The sequence below is a fragment of the Phymastichus coffea genome, unplaced genomic scaffold (assembly GCF_024137745.1).
Source record: "Phymastichus coffea isolate CEN01 unplaced genomic scaffold, Cenicafe_Pcof_1.1 PCOF00035, whole genome shotgun sequence".
Classification (NCBI taxonomy): domain Eukaryota; kingdom Metazoa; phylum Arthropoda; class Insecta; order Hymenoptera; family Eulophidae; genus Phymastichus; species Phymastichus coffea.
The window spans coordinates 351,870-378,625 of record NW_026706846.1 but is presented as its reverse complement, the minus strand read 5'-3'; the positions used below and the strand labels follow the sequence as shown (position 1 = coordinate 378,625).

At 34.6% G+C, this 26,756-nt stretch overlaps 1 protein-coding gene across 1 annotated transcript in view; it reads right to left on the bottom strand.

Moving 5' to 3' along the window:
* The window catches only part of LOC131663408 (nucleoprotein TPR), a 490,761-nt gene that overhangs the window by 113,423 nt on the left and 350,582 nt on the right, over positions 1-26,756 (bottom strand). The window contains exon 13 of the mRNA XM_058933811.1: positions 8,892-9,254. Coding sequence (XP_058789794.1) covers positions 8,892-9,254 — 363 coding nt within the window. The remainder of the gene's footprint in view (positions 1-8,891; positions 9,255-26,756) is intronic.

The following is a 26,756-nucleotide window of genomic DNA, read 5'->3' as shown; positions in this document are numbered from 1 at the left end:
ATAAAAAAGATTTATTTAAAAAAATCAAGCAGTTTTTATTTTTGCACGGACTTTTCAAACGACCCTCGTATGTGTACTGATAGACAAATTTCTATTTTTGGCATAAGTTAGTTGAATTGACTTCATTTTATTTATCATTATTCTCTATTTTTTGAAATTTAGAACTGCTTTCAGGTACTTCTGCATATTATAAAAGGCTGTTATTTATTAGTTATGTAAAATAATACAGGTGTATCGTCTGCATATGTGGCAATGTGATATTTTCCATAGTTCGGAAATTGTAAGTACAAATTAAATACAACATAGGACCAAAAATACTTTTTTGGTGGATACCGGCTATATTGAGTAGATTTTAGTTATTTCGTTATTCATTCTTACTTTAAAAATATTAGAGCATGAGTATCATTCTAGCAGCAGATAGAGATTTTTTTATATGGTTTTCTAAAGTTGCAACAGAGAATTACGATTCACCGATTCGTCCGTTGGCTCTCACCATCGTCAGTTCACTACTGAAAGCTGAGTGTTTATGTGTTTGTACTCTCATGCTTGTTTTCTCTGGCCGAGATATGGTGAATGAGATGATTAACGGAGCCAGGAGCAGCCGACTACTTCTAAGAGGATGAGAGACATGGAACGCAGAACCGAGGGGAGCGAAGAAAGGATGGTCAAGAACGAGAATTTAATGGCGAGTTCAAGCTGGACTGTAAGATCGTCTGTGTCTCTCCAATTTTTATTCTCGTTTCGATTTTATGAGTTTCCAGTTTTCGCACGTAATCTCATCGACTTTTTTAAATTGTACATTTATGGATTTACACCAGGTGCGCATAATGCATTAGTTTATGGCTAGGTCACATCCAGCCAGTATTGAATTCCGGTACCGAAGCATATAGAGATTTTGAAGAGCATTCGCACGGACGGTGCACATGATCTCTTTCACGAGGTGGTTGCCGGGTTACATAGGTCAGTCCCTATATTTTTCTCTTTCCGTCACTCTCTTGTTGCATGTCCCGCTGTTGCATTCACGCGCGTATGGCTGAGTAGTTTGGCCGACTCTCACATCGATTATAACGGTCTATCTCATGTTCACCGGACAAAGGGAGAAAGGATTACTAAACAGCGGGATTGGCATCGCCGGCTTAATCCCGCCTAACTACGTATTTGTTTTAATTTTTTCGTTTTCTTTTTTGTAATTAAGGAAAGTTTTATTTAATTGAGTAATGCAGTATTTCGCCTATCACCAATCCTGTCCTACATTTAATTTCGAGCACAATTAATGTACAACTTGGTATATTATTTAGCCTCAGAGAGTTCGTGAATCTCGAATCTATCCCTATTTAAATAAATTATGCGGACATAGCATTCATATTTACTAGTTCTATCGCTTTTGGAATTAGTAGGATAAAGACAAGATCACAGAGCTCATTTAAAACATTCATTCTCTACAGTTTTAACATTAGTACAAGCTCTTTTTAGAATTCTATTTTTCAGTAATGGAATCTGTAAGCACGGTATGAGTGGATTGTGTTTGTTTATATTAACCATTCACCTAAAAATAGTTTTTATTGACCAACCAGAGTCTCTTTCTTGAATTTCTTTTATACTCTTAAGTATAATGTCTTTAATATTATTTTCATACCACGGATTATAATCAGTACTTTTATAAATATAAACAGTTTTAGTATTAAAATATTTTATTTGAATTTCCTCATTATCATTTTTTTAACAATCAATTGAGTTGAAATTTTAATTTTATCTTTCATGCAATACGTATAGCTAGAAATTATGGAATTTTAATTTATTAGATTTGCTTCAATTAAACATGTTTTTATATAGGTATAATAGTGATTAGCTATAACTATTGTATTAAAGTGATTTTCAAAACGAGAATGAATTGATCTTCAAAGAATCCCATCTTCACGAATTTCTTTAGTATTTGACTGTAATAAGTTATCACTTCCATCGACTGTTATAAAATTACTTTATAGAATTTCAAAAAAAATAAACTAAGTAGCACAAGTTTGACATCTTTGTTGTATTGGTCTAGATAAATTAGAAAGCTTCGAGTATCCATTGAGAGCAGCTTTTTTTTATTTAAGCAAGTTTAACCTTGTAAAGGACTATTTTGTAGAGAATAGCTAAATCAGACTTTGTTAGACTTTTGTATCCAATAAAATCATCTGCATCTACACCTACGATTTGTGATGAATAATAAACTGTCCATAAATCTTTTACAGTTAATTCAAAGTATAATATAGAAGTCATTTTGTACTAAAATATTTGGTAAATTATATATTGTCTCTAAGATACTTTTCATATTATAATTTATCTTCAAGATACTTTGCAAGTTTCGAGTTGCTTTTAAGTTTATTTTAAGACTACAATCTACGTACCAATTATGTCTTTAGACTATAGTTATTGCTACTAATTAATGCTACGGGTGGTCTTCAAAGACTATGCTATTTTCGTCCTGCACATTTCATTGTGAAGACGAAATTAATCTCATATGCGTTGATGAAATTATTACAATTACAAAAATTATGTACATGGATAATGAAGAAACAAAAAACAAGCCTAATCACAAGGATCAACATAACAAGTTCGTTTAAAGACGATGATAATTTATATAATATTGTATTTAAGTATTCTGAAATAACTGTCAACTACTCAGAAAAAATTATCGAAAAATATTCTCTAGTCAATGTACAATTAAAAAAATAATTACTGTAACTGGGTGGTTATCCTACAAAATGAGAAATATATTAACGCACAAACTCCCACGATATAGAGCTAACCACCGCTCTGTTAAGCACGTATGGTTATTATATGTGTATTCGCCTTTACGTTTGATACCATCGTTTCAGTGTCTTCTTTTCAACCGAATTGAACTCACCTTAAGGTACCTGACTTGTGATACTCAATCTATCTTCAGTATGAATGACTTAATGCCTAATCCGCCTAATTCCCTAGGCAAAATCGGATTAAGACTTAAGCCTTTATAGATCTATTAAGCTAATAGGAAACGAAATGACGTTAGTTTTAGTTAGAAGTTTAATTAATAAAAATTACAGTCTTTTATGGGCCGAAAGACTAACGAACGCGATATAGGATTTACGATTATTACTAATAATTTGGTGAGAGAGATAGAGAGTTTTTCGTCGAAAGACGAAAGTATTTCCTATATAGCTAAAAAGGGAAGTATAAGGTTGTAGCGTAGTCGCGCTTTCTCCTCTCTTCTAGTGGCCACGTACTATTTCTTTCTCTCTCTTTTCTCTTCTCATTTATCGATATACTTACTCAGCATGCCTGACTATGATCTAACTATATGACTTTTCTTTCTTTTCCTGCTTAAGGAGAGTAGGGGATAGTATGCGTTTCGGGTGACGGCGCGTTATCAGTCTAACAGTATAAATCACTCGTCCGAACTAATCGCATGTTTTGAATTCTACATTCGTTAAACAGAATTTCATTAACTTATTTAATTTGTCAACGTAGTATAGCTAAGCTTAATTAGTTTCAATTAAAATAGTATTTAATAGACGCGCATTTTCTTCTAGTTTCTAAAAAACTCTTCCAATCAGTTCTCTTTATTTGAGTCGTGCAATTCTAAAAATTGCCGCAAGACAGATCCTCCTCGAACTAGGTAACATAACCACAATTTACACAAATACTCATACGTATCGTTGGTTGACTAGCCACAAAATAGTTAATCAAGTCCATAGTGACTAGAAAACCATCAATTCATTACGTACATTATATTGGCCAACTAGCCACAACAACTAGTCAATCGACATCACAACATCACGTGTTTCATTTCACATATCATTTGGTCAGTTAGCCACAAACTAACCAATTCCAATTCTTTATATCCGACATATATATGCATAATTTTAAGTATCAATTGTAATCAATAAAATCATAACACGTTTCTATTTCTTTACATAACGATTGATCGCATGTTATCACAATATTCGTTTGTATTTTATCAATGTAAATCAACGAAGGGTATTTCTCCATTTAGGTGGTTTCCGTTCTCGCTTACATGCAAACCTAACCGAACCTTGTGGAGTTTATTCCCAATTTTTTAGGCCTATAATATATCGATCATATTGGCCTAAACTACGCATTCATTATTTCATATCCTTTCACAAACTACACATACATTCACGAATAATCCTTACAGACTGAAAAAATAATTTCTTACACAGAGAATTCGAAAATTGCCGCGAAATCTAATACTCGGCGCGAATACAAAAATTTACGCTTGCGGTTGACAAATTACTTTCGAAAGTATTTTGTCGCGCAATAATAAAGGGAGGTGCATCTACCTTGCGGTGCAATTACGGTGATCAGCCGTAATTGTTGAAGCGAAGTTTAAAGGCGCTCCTCAGATTACTCAGCTGCGCTGCCTCGATTCAAATATCTACTACTGCTTGCTCGCTGCACTCACGCACGTATCAAAATCCAACCTTCGATTTATAAACTAACGGTGAAACACAGTGCAAAATACTATACTGGCGGTATTCTCGTGAGCTGAGGCTTAACTGCCTATTTTCAAAACCTTGCGCGCCCTCTTTCTCTCAAACTAATATGGCGAGTAAACGAATCGTGAACGGATAGATTAATCGAATCGACTACCGTTGTATTAGACAAAATTAATGTCTATTAATTACAAACAAAATACTACTACACAATTAACTAAAGTGCTTGAGGAATGTGGGTAGTTGGATGGACGAAGAGGGTTATCAGAAGTCTTTGTCTCAAGATAAGTAAAAACGAAACACTAACCTCATTACCAAAAGGGTAGCTATAGAACTCAAAGAGGGCTTTGCAATCGCCTTAACAATTCCTAGAGAGACCAGTATGCGTCCTATCAACCATATCCTTTTCACGTTCACCAAGAAAGAAACGTTCAGCTACTTCTACTCTACGTGCTACTCGAAGGTAGACATCCCCCCTCCCCTTAAGCTGAAATATACGTAGACTATAATCGACGACGTGGACGCTAGCAATGAGTTAAAACATACGTGCTAGTTAGTTAACAGCAAAAATTATAAGTAGAAATAAGTGGGGTGAAGTAAGAAATTTTTTAAAAACTTTACAAAATTTTAAAGAGTACAAAAATACGTCTGCATGCGTCAGTATACCATAAAAATTTGCTTACAGTTATAATAAATTCATGTCAGTAGCGCATGACAAATAAACTTTCATAGTTTATCCGGAAAGTAACATTTTCAACTCTACCCTATTTCCACTTTACCCTACTTACGTACCTCTATTTTTTTTATTGTGGTGTAAAAACCATTATAATAAAGTTATCATCATGAACATTTTTCATCGTGAACTACTCGATTAATGCTTTCCTTTTGTTCTTTTGAAGCCCCCCAAATCTCAATTACATATTCTAGAAATTAACATGAACTTTAAACCATAACATTATTTTTTTTTTAATTTTATTTGCCACGCTTATGTAAACGAGAGAGTGAACGAAATCCATCGTTAAAGGCTCATTTTCTTTCTTTAGATCAGTACTACAGATTAAGTGTAGGATTTTTCGAAGTAGTCAATTTTACCATTTTTTGAAAAAATTTGTAAAATTTCTGTATAATGGTAAAATTCTACTGATTTAGAAAAAGAAAATGATTAGTTTAAAAATGATTTTCATTTACTCTAACGTTGGGGAAAGCATAGCAAACTATAAAAAAATAAGGTGTTACGGTGGACAGTACTTTTTAGAGTATGTAATTGAAATTTTGGAACATAAAAAGAAGAAAATAAAAGCCTTTATCGAATTCTTAACGATAAAAAAATGTTAATAATGATAATTTTATTAGAACGATTTCTTCACCTCAGTAAAGAAACTTCCTAATTTTCATTGTTATCAGCAGCTGATCCCCTTAAATGCGCTTGAAGCATTAAAATCAACAATATTAAGCATATTTACCAATTATATTCTGGTAATTAAAAAAATTATATTAAAATTGTAATAGAGGTTTTGGCTGTGTTTAGCGTACCCTGTTTGGCTCTCTTTCTTTCCCTCGCTTCGTCACAGCTCATTGAGTGCAATAGTACCGAACTATGGCCGATGGTCGAGGAGCATCGACGAGGAAGCTAATCATCGGAGGGAGAGGCTGAAGACAGACAGGAGGAAGTGGGACACGCGCGGAATGCAAATTTAAGAGGGAAATAACATTGGAGAAAGAGAAATTTTGAAGAAAAATTAGGGAGAGTGAGCAATAGGCTTGCACTTATAAGTAGCCCCCGGCGTCGCACCAAGAAAGGGATATGTGACGGCGGGCCATAAATGATTAAAATTTTTAAATTTCACAAGAATAATTTTTCTAAGACCAACGGCAGAGTTGAAACCGCTTCCCATGAGCTGTGGGAACCGAGCCGAGTGTCGCAGGGAAATTCTTCTTGATAGTCTCCAAGCAATAGAATCTATAGTCTAAATTTATACAAGCGTGCATTCATTTTTTCAATACGCTATTCTGCCCTTCGTACCTTCACACTTACATATGAAGTGCATGCAGCTTCCGAACACGTGAGCGCTGAGATTTTGATGAGAGAAGAGGGCCATAAAACTGCAATCTGTTTCCCGTTCTAATTTTTCCCACCGAATTCTTGTATTTTAAGAAGACAAAAAAATTTTTTACCATTCAAAGAGAATGAAATAGAAATATTGAAATTATAAAAATTAACCTTTCACCTTCTATTATAAATAATTATTTGTGGCTCTCCTCATTCTTTTATCGACTCACCATTTTCAAACATCAAAATATACAATTGAAGTAAAATAATAGTATCATAAGCAACAATAGTCTATAGTAACTAATAACGTAACACTAAGTAGAGACAAATTCACAAATATTATAAATTCGTTTATAATAATTAACCATACAATTTTTACATTTTTAGTATTATTTCAACTTGTAATCGATTCCCTAGTATTAAGTGATAATGTAAAATTACAATTATGTACTCTGATTAACATTCGTTTGCGTTAATTAATTAAAAATAATAGCGTCACTCTTGTTCTCAAAAAAATGAAACTCTAAGAGCTATCTCTGGAGAAAAGGGCCCAAGTTTAGAAAAGAACCACCCTCTCTCTCTGAAAACTCACGCCCTCCGATCAATTATGTATTCCGGTTCGACTAAGAAAATCCTTCGGCCAATACAGAAAACTTTGAGTTTGTCACTCCATGGGCCTGAAGAAGGGGATTTCCACCCAACCGCCCCCAGGTTATAAAAAGCCCTACACAAGGCCGCGATAAGCAGTCTAGTGAAAATTAATAAAGTCAGATTATTTTAAGAAGTCTAGTGAAAATTAATAAAGTTAGATTATTTTAAGAAGTTCAGTGGAAATTAATAAACTCAGATTCAAGTTCAAGTTATTTCAGAAGTCTAGTGAAAATTAATAAAGTCAGATTATTTTCAAGTTCAAGTTATTAGAGAAGTTCAAGTTATTTAAGAAGTCCAGTGAAATTTAGTAAAGTCGAATTCAAGTTCAAGGAGCTAAAACTACTTTAAGAAACATCGTCAGCCCAAAGGAAACTAGCCGGATTTAAAGAGAGCGAGAGCAAGATAGAGAGAGCAAGAGTGATTTTAAAGAAAGAAATCTTCCTTATTTCGAAACAAATAAAAAAGAGTAAGTTACAAAATTTATTTGGTTATCTTTTCCTTCCGTAATAGTTATCACTTTTCGGAGATCCATTAAGCCTGAGTCTGGTGGATTTCCATTCAAGCCCCCTTTAGAGCACATTAAGCTAGAAGTCTGGTGTGCTCTTAACAACATTTGGTTATTATTATCCCCATAATTAGGAATTTCTGGAGCAACAATATTGCTCGTCCCGGCTAAAGTGTTACGCACAAGCCAAATTAGAGAAACCCTGAGTCTATGCTTACTCCAAGCGTACCTCAGAGTGACTTCGACGTCACAGATGCATAGGCATTAAGAAACGCGAGGGAAGATTTCCAATGGTACCCTGATCAGTCTTTGGCTCAGCGGCTCTTGGTGATGATCTGGCTACCAGCACGCCAGCAGATCACCAGACAAATCTCGCTCAAATCAGGCTCTTTCATTCTCTCTCTTACGCGAGTGTCCGCGCAGCGACGAAGCGTGTGTTTGTGTATTTATTTGCAGACACTTTAGTGAGAGCCGGCGGCGTCCCCTCTCATCTCTCTCATTTACAATTTATGGTTGCTTCTCTGTACGTGCATATGCACAAGTAGGGCACACGGCGATGAGTGTGATGCGTGAAGTCGCATCCACTTGAGGACAACTATTTAAGAATAAAGAGCGATTGATTTTGGAAATTTCGTCTCCTTATTCCTCGTATCCTTCCTCTCTTTTCTCAACAGCTAACGCAGCCTATTAATTCAACTGACGAGAGATCTACCGTGGCCTTGCAGTGGAGCGAAAGCGCCTCCTACACTTTCCTCTTTAAATAATTAGTGATACAATGCCAGGACCCGAGCACCATTGCACTGCTCGCGGGAAATCTCGTTTTTCTCCAAATAGCGTTCGACCACATCACAAATTAATAGAGACCGACAAAAAAAGAATTAGTTTTATAAAGGGAAAATCGAGAATTGTGATTTGTAATGCAGCCTGTGACTCTATTTTCGAATTTATTGTTTGTTTTGATCACAGTAATTGCGGATTGTTGTTTTTTCTGAAGACATTAACTAATTTGTTAATGAAACATCAAAAAGTTTTTTTCTTTCCTTACTTATTTACACTAATAAAGTACAACATTATCGAATGAAAACAGAATTTATCCTGAATAAAGTGATCAATGTTAGGAACAATGTAGGAAGATGTTATTTTCAGCAATCTTTATAATACTTGAATAACAAATCATTATAAACACCACTTTTCACTTATATCTTACCGATTCTTGTTGTTCTGTATTAGGTGAAACTTGTCGAGGGGTAGTAGGCACACTTCGACCAGTTCTATTATCATCTAGTTGAGTGAGATCAATGCGAGTATCATCCATACCTTCTTCAACGACTTGTGCTAATTCAGACGGTGTAGAACTAAATATCGCTCTAGCTCCACTCATAGTATTTGTTGAATGCGATTGAGTCGTTGATGCTAATGCAGGATTTGACGGTTCTCCAAATGTAAATCTTGAGGGTACTTGAGGTGAACTAACAGCTTCACCGAATCCGTCGTTTCGTCTTGGAACAAATAAAGTCGGAGTACTTGGAACAATACAATCATCACCTCCGTCTTCGTAACCCTGTTGTGGCTAAAAAAATTGTAATAATAAAAACATTGAAATAAAAATGCATGAAATAACATACAATTGGATTGAATAAACTTCGAATAATTGTTTTTCAAATAACGTAATATACAGGTTGTCCCATTTTAAAGGAACCACCCCGAAAATTTCGACGGTTGGCGTTCTACAAAAAAATTGTTCAGACAAAAGTTGTTTGGAACAATGAGGGATACTTTTCCCCCGAAATCGGATTTGACATTGAGATTTATTTTCAAGGTCATTTGAAGGACAAAGTCTTTTTTTGAATAGGAACCTATAATTTTGATCCAGGATTCGGAAAGAGCGAGAAATTCTAGGTTCAGATAAGGTATTATGTGTGGAGTGCCGTTAACACCCCCCCCCCCCCGTAAGGTCATGTAGGGGTCAAATTTATTATTTTCTTCATCTAAGCACAGGGATGATCGGGCAAGGGTAAGATTAATTGTAATAACTCAATAACTTGCTGGTAATATCTTGCCTCCCCTAGCCCAATAACTGGACGGTAGTATCTTGCTGCAGCATGATATCGGCCTTGACCGTCAAAATTACCCAGGGAGGCTTCGGTCCCAAACCATGGGAGAATCCGAATCATTGAACGAAGAGAGAGACGTCAACCACAAATACGCCCCGAGAGATTACAGAATGTCAACAATTAGGAAGTTTACACGGGGTCTAAGCTAAAAAATGGAAAGTAAGCTTTCATTAATTAAATGAAATAAAATTGTACGTAATCTTCAATAAATCTTGAATGAATCCTTGAATAAAGCCTTGAAAAATAGATAAAAAAATGGAAAATATTATTAACAAGTTTGCCTAACTTGGCTGGCTACCAAGTCGACTACACAAAACACCTCATTTTTTAATTTCGGATTTGGAAAGAAAGTTAAACTAGTCACTTCCACATTGTCTTAATTCATTAAGGCCCTTGCCAAACCTGGGCAAGATTTCGTCAAACTAACTATGTCAATCGTAGGTAAATCGAAAAAAAATACCCGTGTTTTTTCTTTTGCCATTTACAATTATTGATCAAAAGTTATTTATACAAATTATCGAAAGGTAATCATTTGAAGTCTGACAAAAAAACGTTACATACGTTTCTTTCATTTTTTTTCCGTAGAATCAATTTTTGAAAATAATTTTGTAGGAAAACAAATTATTTTTATTCTCTTTTCTGGTGTGATTCCGGATAAGATTATAGAGTTTCAACTAAATCAGAAAATAACACTTCTTTAGTATTATTTATTAAAGAGGTGACTCGTGAACAGTTCTCAGGATAGTTCACGTGGAAATTCCTTAGTGTCTTGCGACTCAAAAGGGCCAAATATGCCAGATTATTCGAGAAACGAAATTGTTGACATTCTGTTATCTCTCGGGGCATGTTAAGGCCAATATCGTGCTGCAGCAAGTATTACCGTCAAAGTTACCCAGGGAGGCTTCGGTACCCAAACTACTTGAGAATCCGAAAAATTGAACGAAGAGAGAGACGTCGACCACGAATACGCAGAAATCGTCGTCGCATTATGAGACAGAACAAGATGATCCACAAATTCTCGTTGTTTTGGCAATGGTTGATTTGGATCATCATATCTCTTTGCGTGAAATTCAGAGACGTACTGGAATCCCAAGAACAACAGCCGCTAGATTTTTGCGGCTGTACAGATTTCATCCGTATCACATAACTTTGACTCAAGCTTTGATGCCAGATGATCTCTGCCGCAGACTCGAATTCTGTAATTGGGCACAAGCAAGGATTCATGAAGATCCTGAATCTTTCAGATACGTAATGTTTTCGGACGAAGCTACATTTCATAATAATGGACAACTGAATCGCCATAATAGTCATTATTGGTCTATCTAGAACCCTCATTGGGTACGCCATGTTAATAATCAGCATAGATGGAGCCTCGTAGTGTAGTGCGGTATAATAAGTGGTTATCTGATAGGACCTTATTTTTTTTATGGAAATGTCAACGGCGCAGCATACCTTAATTTCCTGCAGAATGAATTACCGGAATTATTGGAAGATGTGGACTTGGAAACAAGACGACGATTATGGCTTCAACAGGACGGTGCACCATGTCACCGCTCACTAATAGTTCGTCACTTCTTGAACCAACGATACCAAAGACGATGGATAGGCATTGGTAGTGACATTACTGAGTGGTGTCCAAAATCATCAGATCTAACAAGTCCAGATTACATTTTATGGGGCTATTTGAAAAGCGTTGTTTATGCACAGCAACCAACAACACGGCAAGATATGATGCAGCGTATCATACAAGCTTGTAGAGCTATTCCGCGTCACGTTTTGTTGTCCACAGTTGGAAACTTCGAACGTAGAATTCAACACTGCATAAATTTGAACGGCGGTATTTTGGAACATTTTAAGAGACAAATGTTTGTGTTAGAACCTTGATCATCCTCTATCTGTAGTATCGTCTTGTTTTTATTGGCTAGGCATTCCCTCCTTATCTTAATTAGCTGGGTAATCAATACCTCGCCTTCATTGACTGGGCATTCCCACTTGTCTTAATTGGCTGGGTAATTAATATCTTGCATTTATTGGCTGGGTAGCCAACGTCTTGTCTTGATCGGCTCAGCATTCTCACCTTGCCTAGATAGACTGGACACTCCTTCTTTGCATACATTGGTTAGATTGGTTAACATTACTAAATGTGGCACGAACACACGTAATGATTAAATCAAAAACGACCTTCACAATCAAACTTTTATTTATCTTGGGTATTGGGTTATTATTATTATTTTTTTTTACAAGGAGTTGCGGAAGCCTTTTTGCGGATTCCCCTTAGTCTTTCTGACTGAGGGGCTATGTGGGATTCCTCGAAAAAAAAAAAAAAAATAGGCCTACCCACTAAACCGCCATCTCCTTGGTGTCCTTCCCCCAGCCAGGGACTATGTTGATATTACTTCAGACTAGGGGTTCTGTCTGTGTTCGTCCGTTCGTGTCGTTCCTCCGTATCTCGTTACGTCGCGTCACTTCGTCTGCTCAATCATCTGTCAGGCAGCTGTCTGTGTTCTTACGTCTTAGTATAGTTTCCGTATAGGTAGCGACTAAGCGCCACCATTCGGGTTCACACAGCATCAGAGCCACGATGTTATCGGGAGTGATGCTGCCGACCGTTTCTTCCAGTTCCTAGCTGAGTCTTGTTCAGCGGTCACACGCGAAAAACGTGTGTTCCGCGTCGTCTCGTTCATGTCCACAGTACTTACAATCGGGTGTTCGTAGTCTGTTCATATTGTAGAGGTACCGCCGGAAGTACCCGTGGCCCGTCAAGAGCTGGGTGACGTAGAAATTTACAACATCACCAAATTTCCTTCCGAGCCACAGCCTCAAGTCCCGTATCAATCGTCTCGACCAGTTACCACCTCGTACCTCTGTCCATCGGTCTTGTCAAATGTCAATTGTCCTGTCGCGCTCAGCGATTGCCGCGTTCTTTCGGCCTATGTCCGCGCTGCTCCCGTAGATCCTTTTGCGTTCAAAGGCCAGAAGATCCACGGGTATTATGCCAGCTACCACCAAAACAGCCTGCACCGAAACTGTTCGGTAGGAGCAAGCGATTCGCAGTGCGCCCTGTCTCTGTACCATCATTATCGACTTACAGTATTTCTTTGTCTTCATGGAGTCTGCCCATATTTCCGAGCCGTATAGAAGGATCGAGTGAGCTGTCGCCATTAACAGTCGTCGTTTTCCCGATCTCGGTCCTGTCGTATTTGCTATCAAGCGACTCAAGGATGCTATCCTCTCTGCCGCTTTCCGGGTTGTTTTCTGTATTTGAGGCTAGAAGGTTATCTTCGTATATATCGAGGATTACCCCAAGGTACTTGACTTCCCTCTTGGTCTCCATCTCGCATGTCCCCACCCTCATGAGCAGTATCGTCTGTATGCGCTTCTCGTGAGAAACATCATTTCCGTTTTTTCCGTTGCGAGTTTTAGTCCGTGGTCTGTCATTCATCGTCCGACTCGTCTCATGGTCTGGTTCAACACCAGCTGCGCCAGCTCGGGGATCTCTCCGTAATCACCGCCGCCACGTCATCAGCGTAGGCGACGAAGGTCACTCCGAGCTGCATTCCAAGTCGAAGCAAGCTATCGTATAATCCATCACAGAAGTCAGGTCCCACTATCGACCTCTGTGCCACCCCAGCGGTGACCTGTCTCGTTACTTGTCCTTCGATCGTCTCGTATGTTATCCATCTGTTTTTTAGATAATTCTCCACAACCCGAAGCAGATATGGCTGGATCCCTAAGTTGCTTTTCAACGACTCCAAGATATCCTTCCACCTGGCCTAATTGAAAGCATTCCTAATGTCGAGCGTCACTATCGGTCGCGCTGCGTGGCAATGTCTGTCTAGTTCCAGTAAAGAGTCGACCACCTTTTGGATCGCTCCAATCGTCGATCGACCCCTCCTGAAACTGAACTACAAATCTGATAAACCCCCTCCGGTCTGTATCGCATCCATCAGTCTCGGTCTCAGTAGTTGTTCAAAGAGTTTACCAGTCGTGTCAAGTAAACTCAACGGTCGGTAAGCCGAAGGCGTGCCAGGATCGCTCCTACCTTTTGGAATAAGAACGAGCCTTGCCACCTTCCACCGGTCGCTGAACGTTCCTGTCGTCAAACACGTGTTGTACAGGTCAAGGAATATCTCCGGCCGTAGACGAGCCACAAGCCGGAGGATCTCGGATGGTACTCCGTCCGGTCCCGGTGCCTTACCCGTCTTCATCGCATTCGTTGTTCTGATGAGCTCCTCAGCGGTAAAGGCGGGGGCATATGTGCGTCCACATCATCCATCACGTTTGTCCTAATCGGGTGAGTCGGAAACAATCCGTCAACAATCCGTTCTGCTGTTTCGGCATCTTTGAGTTCCGGTGAGACTCGGGCCCCTAGTTTCCCGGTTACGATCTTGTAGTCGGTTCCCCAGGGATTATTATTATTATTAACCTCACCCTTGCCCCGGTGGGATAGGAGGGGAGGTTAACCGCACAATACACATAATACCTTATCTGAACGTAGAATTTCTCGCTCTTTCTCTATCTGCGATCAAAATTAAAGGTTTCTATTCAAAAAATTACTTTGACCTTCAAATGACCTTGAAAATAAATCTCAAGGTCAAATCCGATTTCGGGGGAAAAGTGTCCCTCATTCTTCCAAACAACTTTTGTCTGAACAATTTTTTTGTAGAACGCCAACCGTCGAAAATTTCGAGGTGGTTCCTTTAAAATGGGACACTCTGTATACAGGGGATTCAAGAAAAGAGAAAAGGTGGTTATGTAAGTTAAAAAAGTGAGAAAATTTACTTACATACGAAATAAATTGACATTCAGTGGTGAAGTTTTTTTCAGTCATTTTAAAAGTTAAATGATTCTTTTGGAATGTCATGAATCGTAAAATTTGTTTATGGATATAACGGTAGAAAAAACAACATAGTCCAAGAAGCATATTGAAAACTTCAATTCACTGCTTAATTTCGATGTATGTAGCAATGTATATATTTTAAAATATTTATTGAGACATATTTCTATGCATAACGTATAGAAAGAATGAACAATTAAATTTTTTCAATTATCAAAGGGGCGTTTAGACTATTTTTATCGGAGTTTTGATTTTTCTGTAGATCAATATATTGTATTTAACATTCTCTCACCTATCATAGTATTAGAAACATAAATAAAATTCATACTACTTCAATTTATTTTGCTTCAAATATTTTGATGAGAAAATTGAAAATGTGAAAATTTTATTTGAAATTTTTTTAACTTAACCGACAGTAGGTGTAAAATTGTAAGAAAAGCGAAAGAAAAATAAATTTCCCCATTTTGAAAAAGGTTACATAATATTTAGTAACTAAGTTTATTAACAACAAAAATCTTGTTCATTTAATTTTCTCCAAAACTTTGAATAATAAGTCCTATAAAACTAGTCAGTGGATCAGTCTATTATTGAGAGAACTATTAGGGTATATTAAAATGTGAAAATGACGGAAAATGTTAATCTTCCCATTATTATTAGAAAAAGTGCATTCCATTTTCTAAAATAAGGAAAAAAGTCACTTTTGCTTTCATAAATTCAATACTGTAGGTAGAAAACAATTTTTGTAATGTTGTAGAAAATTTATTTCAGTTAAAACCAAAACCCTCCTTAGATTCTTTGTAGGACCAATGTTTTTTGTGATACCGGTGGTTAAACAGAAAAGGATCTTCTTCCATTCCAATACCGATATCACGGTGTAAAATGGCAATGTCAGATTACAAACGTTTCCCTAAACTCAAAATGTACAATATTTTTACGCTATTTCTTAAAATTGCATGAAAGCTGCAGCTTCAAAAAATATTTGACCATAATATCTACAAACTAGAATAATACAATAACTAAATCCTTTTTTTTTAAATCTCCAAAATGACAAATTTTTAAATACAACATGGAAATTTTTTTTGCTCCTTTAATTTTTGCCAGTAATCTAGTTTTCACGTAAAAAATGAATTTCGATTGGGTAAATTTTATTTATTTTGAGACTTAATTTGATGACACTTATTTATATTGATTGAATTAACGAAGCGCTTTAAAATTATATAACCAACAAAACGCGACAGTGTGTGTTTTCGGAGAAAATGTATTTTTTCGAAAGAGTGCATCTCCAAAATAAATTACTTTTCTAAAAAGTCCATGTTTTTCTACTCATATTTTTTAATAGATTCTTTGAATAAATATCTTTAGGTGGATATTTATGACATTATCAATTTCTGCTTTCACGTCACAAAAAAATTAAAAAATAGCTTTTTAATTCAACTTTGATATAGTACATAGATATAGTTGTACGGTAAGTCAGTTATTTAACTTATATAAATGAAATTATTATTTAGACGGCTACTGCTTTTATTGTTTACTTTTATAGATACTATTTTATGTTTAAAACAATTGAACACCAAATGTTGAACATATTTTAAAGTTCACAACAAATATGTGTTCATATCATTAAAACCGTAGAAACAAATGGTACCGATGTGAGATAAGCAAGCAACTATGAAGAAATGCATGTAGATAGCAACAATTGTAAATTTCAACCAGATACTACAATGTGAATTGATGAATTTAATGATTCAGACATTTCGTAGTTAAAAAATCGATTGTTGCTTCACTTGAAAAATTCAACATTACAAATATAAATATTGCAAATTATTTAAAAAAAAAAGAATTTGTAATACCGAAAAACAGGAACTACGTGTTTCTTGATTGATGAATCCTCCAGTAATGCAGAAAACTTTTTCATGAACTAAGAGATAATTTTTCAAAAGCGTTTCAAAATTGCTCATCCTTCTTGGAAAAGGTGGAACTGTTCACAAGTCTAGCTCATTTGCTATTGAAATTTGAAACCATAACGCTGTTTCCACAACTGCTTAAGTCATTAATAATGAAAGAAAGGTTGATTTGAATTGGTCAATGATATTCAAAAATTCTATACAAGATAATCATCAAGCAATAAACAACTTTCTATTTTAAGTACAATATGATGTAAAATTGATGTCACAAAAAGTTTAACAATAGCTAGTAAAGATTTTAAACATCCTTGTTCTCACGCTTTATTAGCCATACATTCAGCGTTTGATCATTGAGATGAACAAACGTGCTAACACTGTGCTCTACCCGAGAAGCTAAAGTATCAGTCAATCAAGTGAATTGACAGTTAAATTTCTATTAGTATTGTAAATATATATAGTAAAAATTAATAACGGCCGGAATGATCACTTTGACAGAAGATATGTCTACTCATAATAAAAATAACGATAAAACGTAGAAAATTGTAAGTGGCGAAATATTATAAAGCATTCTAAACAACCAAAATCTAAACAAAAACGACTAGCTTAATTACGGGATTACTGGATAAGCAAATCAAGTAATAAGTACGAGATACTGCAAGATTATAAAGAAAATCAATGTGAGGATGAAAATAAGGTGAACTATGAGATAAAAATATTGAAAAAGAAATACCCGCTGATTTTTGTTCACAACGTAGAAGATACTTCTTCGCTAGAAGAACAATTAAAAGAAATAGCAAAATAAGGTTATACTCGTAAACTAAAAGTAATACAACAAAAGAAAATAAAAATCCAACTGTTAATTTCAGAAAATTACCTAACAATCGTTAAGGAAAAGAAACATGTAATCCGATATACGCAACGTAAAGAGAATAAAGATTTCAAAGTAGTATTAACCTGTTAACGGAGCGGGACGTATAAATACGTCCAAAGTAAACAATATCGGGTACAGATAGGACATATGAATACGTCCTCGATATTTATATTGCGCCCTGGAACGGGCGGGACGTATATTTTACTACTATCATGGTAATACGTCATTCATATACGTCTTAGTGGAAAAGGACGCGCCCGTTATATGTTGCGTAATTAGAAAGGGATTTCCCCGGTTAACAGGTTAATAAGCATGCAAATATCAGTAGATATTAAAAAATTAAAAATTGTCATCGAAAAATGTAGGTAGAATGAATTAAGTATCCGAATATGTTCATCGTTTTTCAAAACTGCCAATTCCGTTATTTGCTATTGAAATAGAGTATGATTTCAAGAGCTAAGAAATCTTAAAAACAAATAGACTCTTGAATGCAATAATTAAATTATAATGGAGGAATCGGCTTTGTTAATCGATTCCTCATTTAACGCTTACCCGTTGTTATAGTCTACCGCTGTCAAATCGCGATTGCCTATTTGATTGCGTACTCACGTTTGATTTTCTTTGCTGTTTGAGATGTAGCGACCAAGTTAAATAGAAGCGAAAGATGCATAGAAGAAAACGGAGAGAAAAAAAAGAAAGAAAGAGAGAGAGAGAGGCAAATATAGAAGAGTGTGGACAGAGCGCGGAAAATGGGCGAGCAGAGATCATTCTCAATAATTGTCAAGTTTCAGTGCTATCGCCAACAAAAATTAGTTTTAACCTTCACGCGTATACATGTCATTCTATTTCGATATTAGTCATCGATGCGGTTAATAAGTGTGAGTGAGGAGCATCAACGAAGTTTTTCTTCAAGAGAAAAAGTCACATCACGCTACGGTAGAAAAATAACATCAGAATTATTATCAAATTATATGAATAATTATGTTCAAAATTGATTCAACTTATGGAATATTATAGTAAAAGAAAGCAAATCAATACATACAACGTCCACGCTTCGAAAAGACACCTGTCCACGTACTAAACTCAATGATAACACATACCACAAAGTGGTCATATCAAGTGCTTGGGAATACAATTATACCAAAGGCTGACGTGTTACCAAATGATATCATCCGAAATAACCTACAGATACCATTAATAAAAGAAAAAATTACAATTTTTTATGAAATATAGGACATGCAACCACAAAACCATCTAAATAAACTCATTAATACATTTCTCAAAAACAAAACGATTATTACTACCAGACTTAAGAAATATATGATACTGTAACGGGGGGATAAATCTGCAAAATGAGAAATTTATTTAAGAGCAAACTCCCACGATGCAGAGCAAACCGCCGCTCCGTTAACACGTATGTTAATACGTGTATTCGCCTTAACGTCAGCTGACTTAACTTCGATCAAGCAGAGTTGAACTCACCTTAAGTCACGTGCCTTGTGATACTCGATGAGTTTTAAGTATAATCGACTTTGCTCCTAATCCACTTCATCCCCTAGCTATAATCGGATTAAAACCTAAGCCTTTTTCAATTGTTTAAACTATTAGGAAAAATTATATGACGAAATCGGCGAATAAGTTTAATAGATTTTATTAATAAAAAATCTCTACAGTCTTTGTCGGGCCGAAAGACTGACGCACGCGAATAGGATTTACAATTAAATAACTTTCGGTGAGAAAGGGAGAGAGAGAAGATACGAATATTGGCGCGATCTAACGCTCGGCGCGAATACAAAAAATTAACGCTAATACGGTTGGGCAAAATACCAAATGTATTTTGTCACGCGATAATTAAGGGAGGTGCACCTACCCTGCGGTGCAACTACGGTGATCAGCCGTAATTGTTGAAGCAAATTAAAGGTGCTCCTCAGATCAGAATCAGCTGTGCTGCCTCGTTCGCAAATCTGCCGTATAATAGTTGTTGCTTTTATTGCTGCTTCCGTGATGCTGCTACTGTCGCTGCTTCCTCGCTCACCCTTGCACACGTATCCAAAATCCAAGTAAACTTTTTTTATTGGCAAATCGGTGAAACACTGTGCTAAACTATTTTGGCGGTACTACACAAGTAACAGCTGAGACGTAACTGCTAATTCAAAAGATCGCGCGCCCCCTCTCTCTCTCTCAATACTTAGAACTAACGCGCGAAAATCAGAATCGCGAACGGTTCGATTAATTGAATCGACTGCCGTTGCAATACATAAATAATCTAAAAACTAATCCAGAATATTCACTGCAGCATTCCTGCTGTATTTGATGTTAACTTATTATCTTAGCAATCACATAAACTTATTAGGCATTGTAAATAATCTTCGAGTTATAAAAAAAATTAGCAATGCTAAAAAACAATAATAAAATTATTAGCATACTAGAAATGGAATATACTATCTGATGACACTGCAAGTAATTTTGACAATTATTTCCAGTTATAGTTATATCAATTAAAAAAAATACGATCTTCTGTAAAAGATAAATATTTTCTGTTACCGGTCATGGAAATTTGTTGATGGAGATGGGTTGGTAAAGCATTACGCAACTACGCAGAATTTACGTCGTTTAGAAATGACAACTATTCAATCGGCTGAAAGTTTTCTTAACAAAGTTGAAAAATACACAACATCAATGTTAATGTATTATCAATTTTTTTTAGTTAATTATTATGAAGAAAAATTTCATAATTTTTAATATTAAATTGGGAGAAAGTAATAAATGTGAACAATTACAGGGTATTCAACGATATCACATATGAAAGTGTTTTTACTGTTTTTTTATTATTGCTTCAGATCTACATTTATTTTTATTACATAGGAATTGCAGAATGATATGGAAAAAATAAATTTACAAAGTGTAAAAATATTCAACATTAGGGGCTGTGAAGTTGACTTATAGGTTTATATTACATTTGTCTAGACATTCAAGCATATATTTTAACGCTAGTATATTTGGTTTCGTAAGTATCATTGCCTTTTCTATCGGTAAATGATAAACTATTTTGGTAATTTTTTGATCAATTGTACTCTCTGTCATTTAAGAGGGAGCATTACCATACGACATAATTGAAGTTTTGAGTGATGAATTCTTGGTAAGTATATTTTGGATTGACTTTAGCCAGTGACGTTGCTGTGTTAAAATTATCCGCTCGACATCGTTTGTGAAACCATTTGTGATACTATGAAAGAAAATAATTCTTGTAGTATGTTTCAAAGTAAACTTTGCATTTGTGTTGGCCAGAGAATAGTATTTTCCAATTAGTATTATCTTGCATTCTTTTTTCTATTTTATTTTCAAATTTAGCAATGGAATGTGAAGTATTTGCAGATTATCAGAATTATTTTTAGCGGCTTTAGCTAGAGTTGGCGAGTTCACTGTAATCAATGTTACAATAAGAAGGAACCCATCAAAATTTAATCGTAAACTAGAACATTATAGCGCGCTTCGCGCGCTCAAACCTAATGACATGAAAATGCATTGCATATACTTGTATATAATAAAAATAAAAATTCATAATATATATTGAAATATTAATGATACAATTCTTTATAAACATAATTTTTAACTAAGGAATCATATCTTTGATTACCTAGATAAATTTTTAATGAATCCCACGATCTCACTCTAGACATGGCAACATAAAGTTGACCATGATTAAAAACATCTCTTCGAAGATCAATACCAATTTTATCCAAAGTTTATCCTTGAGATTTATTAATAGTTATAGCAAAAGCCAATCGAATTGGAAACTGTCGTCTTTTAAACGTGAATGGATATTGATTTTCACAATACAACGTAATTCGATTTAGAAATACAATGTTATTGCGCTTGTCGCCTGTCAATATTTTACATTTTAATAAATGATTAGAAAAATCAAGTACTTGTAATCTTGTTCCATTACACAATCCTTCACTAAGACTAATATTTCTAATCAACATCACTATGCAAAATTTTCGTAAACGCAATCGATGAGGAGGGAAGTTAGGAGGGTTCAATGTGTTGAGATATTCTGGTATAAGTACTTCTTCCATATCACCATTATTACAATTTTCAGTGCTATCTATGCCCGTGTAAATATGCTCTGTACTTTTATCTAACAAATTAGTGACTCTATCATTAATTTCATCTACATCAGCATTTCTGGCAGATAAAATTGCACAATGACTAATTTCATCAAATTTTTTCTCTTTTATTAACTTGTCGAAAATGTTTTGAACAATACATTCATTTGGCGGTAATATACATTGTTGAGGAAGCTCAATATTATTATCATGATCATTTAATGCTCCATTACCAACATCTAACAAATATTTAGCAAAATCAATTTCATGTGGTAAAACTCTCATGTTAGTTTTCAAATGAAATAATGAAAATAATGTCCATAATTGTGAGTTTTTAATAGATAAATTTAGTATTTCACTGCGCGTTCCATTGACTTTAATCGGAAGCAATTGTCTAAAATCGCCACCTAAAACCATTATTTTACCACCAAATGGTTGATCATTATTCATTATAAATTGTAATGTTCTATTTACAATTTCTAAAGCATATCTGGGAGTCATAGGAGCCTCATCCCAAATAAATACTTTAGTATCTTTTAAAATCATGCCTTCATTAGATTGTATTTTAATATTTGAAGATGAATCATTAAACATTGGAACTGGTAAGCCAAAAGTTTTATGTACTGTCTTTCCATTAGGTAGTAATGTTGCGGTAATTCCAGTGTATGCCATTGTTGAACATTTAATATTCTCTGACATTAACAGATTATAAATAGTAGTATAAATAAAAGTTTTCCCAGATCCCCCTTGTCCATCTATATAAAAGCAAGTAGAGCCAATGTAATTATCTGAACGTGATGCTTTCAGAATGTTATCAACTATTTTTTTTTGTTCATCATTTAATTTTTCATATTGTTGATTGCCAATTTGTAATCGATGATTTCCAATATCATTGTCATAATTATTGATAATGTCAATCATTACATTTTGGTCCATTGATGGGAAGTCAGCAATACTTTTTCCTTCCATAATCAAAATATTATTTATTTCTGAGTAGGCCATTTGATAGCTGATATTCAAATCGTTGTTACGTGAAAAATCTTCAGACATTGAATCTTTAAATGTTTCCCATAATTTTTCTGGATAAATAGGTTGACAATGAATCAGTATAAGAACAAATAAATGTCTGAGACGTTTTGGCATCATCCAAGATACTGCTTCCCTCATGGCTTTACTCCATTCATCGTCATCTTCAATAATTCCTAACGCCAGACATGCTGCTGTAAAAGATGGATATAAAACATTATTTACTGTTTTCAGATCACCGAAACTGATAGCCCCTTTTACATGTAGTAATAATAATCTTAAATGGAACAGTTCTAATTGTGTTGGGCTTATTGAAAACATGCGACCTATACAATTAAAACGCCTTTTTCTAGTTACCCACGATGAAGTAAGTTGACTATTAACTTTTATTTTCTTGTATGTATAATATTTTGGGATTTCTGTATAATAATATTGTCGTGCTGTTTCATTATTTGCATTTAAAATAAAATAATCAAGTAACATACTACTGGAATTATTTAAACTTGATAATAATGATGCATCATCTTCATTCTGCATAATGACTGTTTGTTCATTAGGCAAATGTACTGGTAATCTTATAACGCTGTGACTTTTATCTTGCAATGTTTTACTAAAAATTCGATAGCATGCTTCCACAGGACCGACGTAACGTGTTTCAATAAAATTACGGCATTCATCGTGTTCTATAATATTACTATTATCTGCTTGTCCAATGACGACTGTAGCGGCGTCGTGACCTTTATATATATATTTGTATAAATATTTAACAGCTGTAATACTTGAAACGATTTCCACGTTAATATGGCAATCAAAAATAAGTGATAATTCAGCACAATATGGAACTACCCATCTGTTATCAATTGTTCTAATGTAATTAATAAATGCATGTGAGGTAATCCTCTTTTCTGAAATTCAATTACATGTACGTAAGATGCAACTTTTCCAAAGAATTTTTTTTTTACAACAATGTTAAGCAAATTATCTTTTTTCAAATCAAATACTCTGGCTACTAAATCAGGCCTATCAGCGGTTTGTTGACCTAACAATAAGTTTTCAGATATTTCTGGCCAATTTGGGTTACATGTCATTGTCAGAAAAATATCAGGTTTTCCTGTCTCATTTACAATAGCCATAGCATCTTGGTAACATTGTTGCATATACCTAGGCGATCCTATAAATGATGAAGGAAGAATCACAGTTTTACCCACACGCCCATTAACATCATTTGCACAATTCCTTATGTGATCATGTAAACCTTTATACGTATCAGCTCGTATTTCTTTTTGATGATTCTTGCAATATTCAATTTTATCTCTTTCAATTTTTACATAACTATCTACGACCCATTGTTGGAATAGTCTTCGTCCTCTTATAATAGGATTGAATTCATTTTCTCTAATAGCTACCCGATATTTTGTATAATCTAACCGTGTGATCCTACGATTCTGATTTTGGCGATGCATGTCCTGATGCCAACCGCGCGTACCATATGGGTAAAATAAAGGATAAATCCATAGTTCTACATTAGGATCCATAGAACTAACGAACTCTAAGATTTTTGTATTTTTATTTCTTATTGTGATATATGATTCAGGTATATCACCATCAGCAGTAGTTGAAAATATTGCAGCAACTTCATTCACTCGTTGAAAGTTATATCTACGTACGTCTTGTCCAGGTTTTATTGAAAATAACAACTGTAATTCTGAAGACGATGTATCATTTCTGATATCTGCAAGTAATTGTTGTAAACGTAATTCTTCTTTCATCATTTCATAAGATTTCGCATAAATACTATTATTACGAATTATAATATCTAAAGTTAACATTAAATCATAATCTGTAAGTGGATTTTGATGAATTCCATAATCGACTGCTTCGTTGTGATCAATTATAAAAAGTTGACCATACGACGGATTTTCACCACCGCTTGGATAAAGAGCTGTATTCATTTGATAATATATTTGTCCATGAATTTTGAAACAGTATGGACCTGATCTACGGGTTTGAAAATTGACTAAATTAGCATTGAATGACGCGAAAGATAAAGAATTATTATAATTACGTATACGATCAAAGAAAATCGATGATTTTTCATGTTCTCCACTAAATAAATTAATAAGTTCAAATGGGAAATCAGGAAATGGATCTAATACTACTGATCCATGACCACAACAGTCATTAAAAGATAGTTCTTTATTAGAAACTTTTTCATCTTTGAAGTGCTTTGCTTGACAATGTTGGCATAATATGTTCATTAATCCTAAGTAATCTTGTTCAACTACATTTACTTCTGAAATTCGATTACCATCAGCAATACGTTGGCGATCAATTTGTAGTCTACGACGTTGACCTTCTGTTTCTTTTATTCGCCTTTGTCGTTGAGCTATCTCTGCTTCTTCATATGTGCGTTTTCGTCGACCCATATTTTAAAAATTATGTGTGAAAAATAATTATTCGAACAATAAATAAAAAATAATCTAATATTAGACAATGAAGATAAGGTTAATCAGTGGTAGCAATTAAACTGCAATTGTTAAGCACACCTCCTCGGACTTGACTATCGGTGATGTAGCTTATGACTGAAGAGAACTTTGCACAGCAAAATAAGGTTTGCGAAGAAAAAAAAAGGAATCTCAAAGAGAAAAGGAACAATGTAAAATATAGTAATGTAAAATAGCATCAATGTCGTTTTGGCTTTTATGTTATTTTAATTTTTTTATATTTGGTATAATATTTGGCTTCGTTAGGTTTGGGAATTAGGTATAGATCTTGGTCTAGTTTGGTTAAGTTAAAATAAAATATATTTATACGTATACAAAACAATTACGATGTAAATAAAAACCTATAAAATTTTTAAGTTATAATCAATTACATAACATACATACATTAAAAAGTATATTAATGTCAGGTACTATAATACTTAAATAAATGTAGAACCTGAAAAAAATAAATATAATAATGAAAAATACAAAAATTTAATTAATTTTAGTATTTCGAAATAAAGATACGAACCATAAGAAACAATGCAACAGAATGGAATACAATTTTTAGTATCTACAATCCAAAAAAGATTTTTTTCCTTACTTAGAAAGAAATGTACTTTTCAAAAACAAAATATGATGTATTTGCAATTCACAATTTGCAGCTGTGGAACCTGAAAAGATGAATGATACTATACTATATACTATATATATATATATATATATACAGGGTGACCCATTTTAATCTATGGACCCGAATTGATTCTAAACCACGACATCTGCAAAAAAATGTTTCAGACAAAAGTTGGTCAAGACAAAGGGGGCCATTTGACGGTACCATTAGTTTTGACCTTGAAGTTAATTTTGAAGGTCATTTCAAGGTCAAGATGGTTTTTTCAAATGGGAACCCCTATTTTTGAGTGCGGGTTTAGGAAGAGCGAAAAATTTTAAATCAAAATTGTCTTATGCAAAAATTGTTTTTGAGACCTTGGGAAGGTCAAAAATGAAGGTCAAATGTCTGAAAAAACGATTATTCGTACTTTTTCTAAAATGACATGGTTTTCTTGGTAATATTACCGTTCATAATGCTTGTGAAAGATCAATAAATTCTAAGGGTGTTAATTACTTTGATTAGCTTGACCTTGGCATCAATTTTCAAGGTTATTTGAAGGTTATAACGCATTTTTTATTGGTAAACCATATTTTTGCCTGCAGTCCCTGTTTTATGATATTAGGTCCTAAAAGAATGTAACTTCTTACATGATGACAGAGATTTCTTAGTTTTTTAACCTAACTTTAAGAAGATCATATCAAGGTAAATTTAGGAACCTTTGTTTGATTGCTGATTCTTCTTCAGACATGAGTGGCTTTTTGTAATACAAGAAAAGCAAAACAAAAGTTCTTTTATCTTACTTTTAGCGTTACCCGGAAACAACGACGTGGACGTAGTAAGTTCTGTTTCCTTTCGGGTGCTAGATTATCGTGAGTCCCCTTGCCTCTCACGTCGGGGTGCTAGATTATCTCGATTCCCCTTTCCTCTCACGTTCGATTAGCCACGGATTAATTGTTCGAAGTTCCCTTTCGTTTTCTTAATTTTTTTCAGAGTACAGTACCTGGTCTAGCTAATTTTTGTTTCAAGTTTCTTTAAAATGCACTCGAAAATCGCTTAATCCCTAGTCTGACGCTCGTACTGCGTTCACCACTGTTAAATTTATTTTTGATATTGCT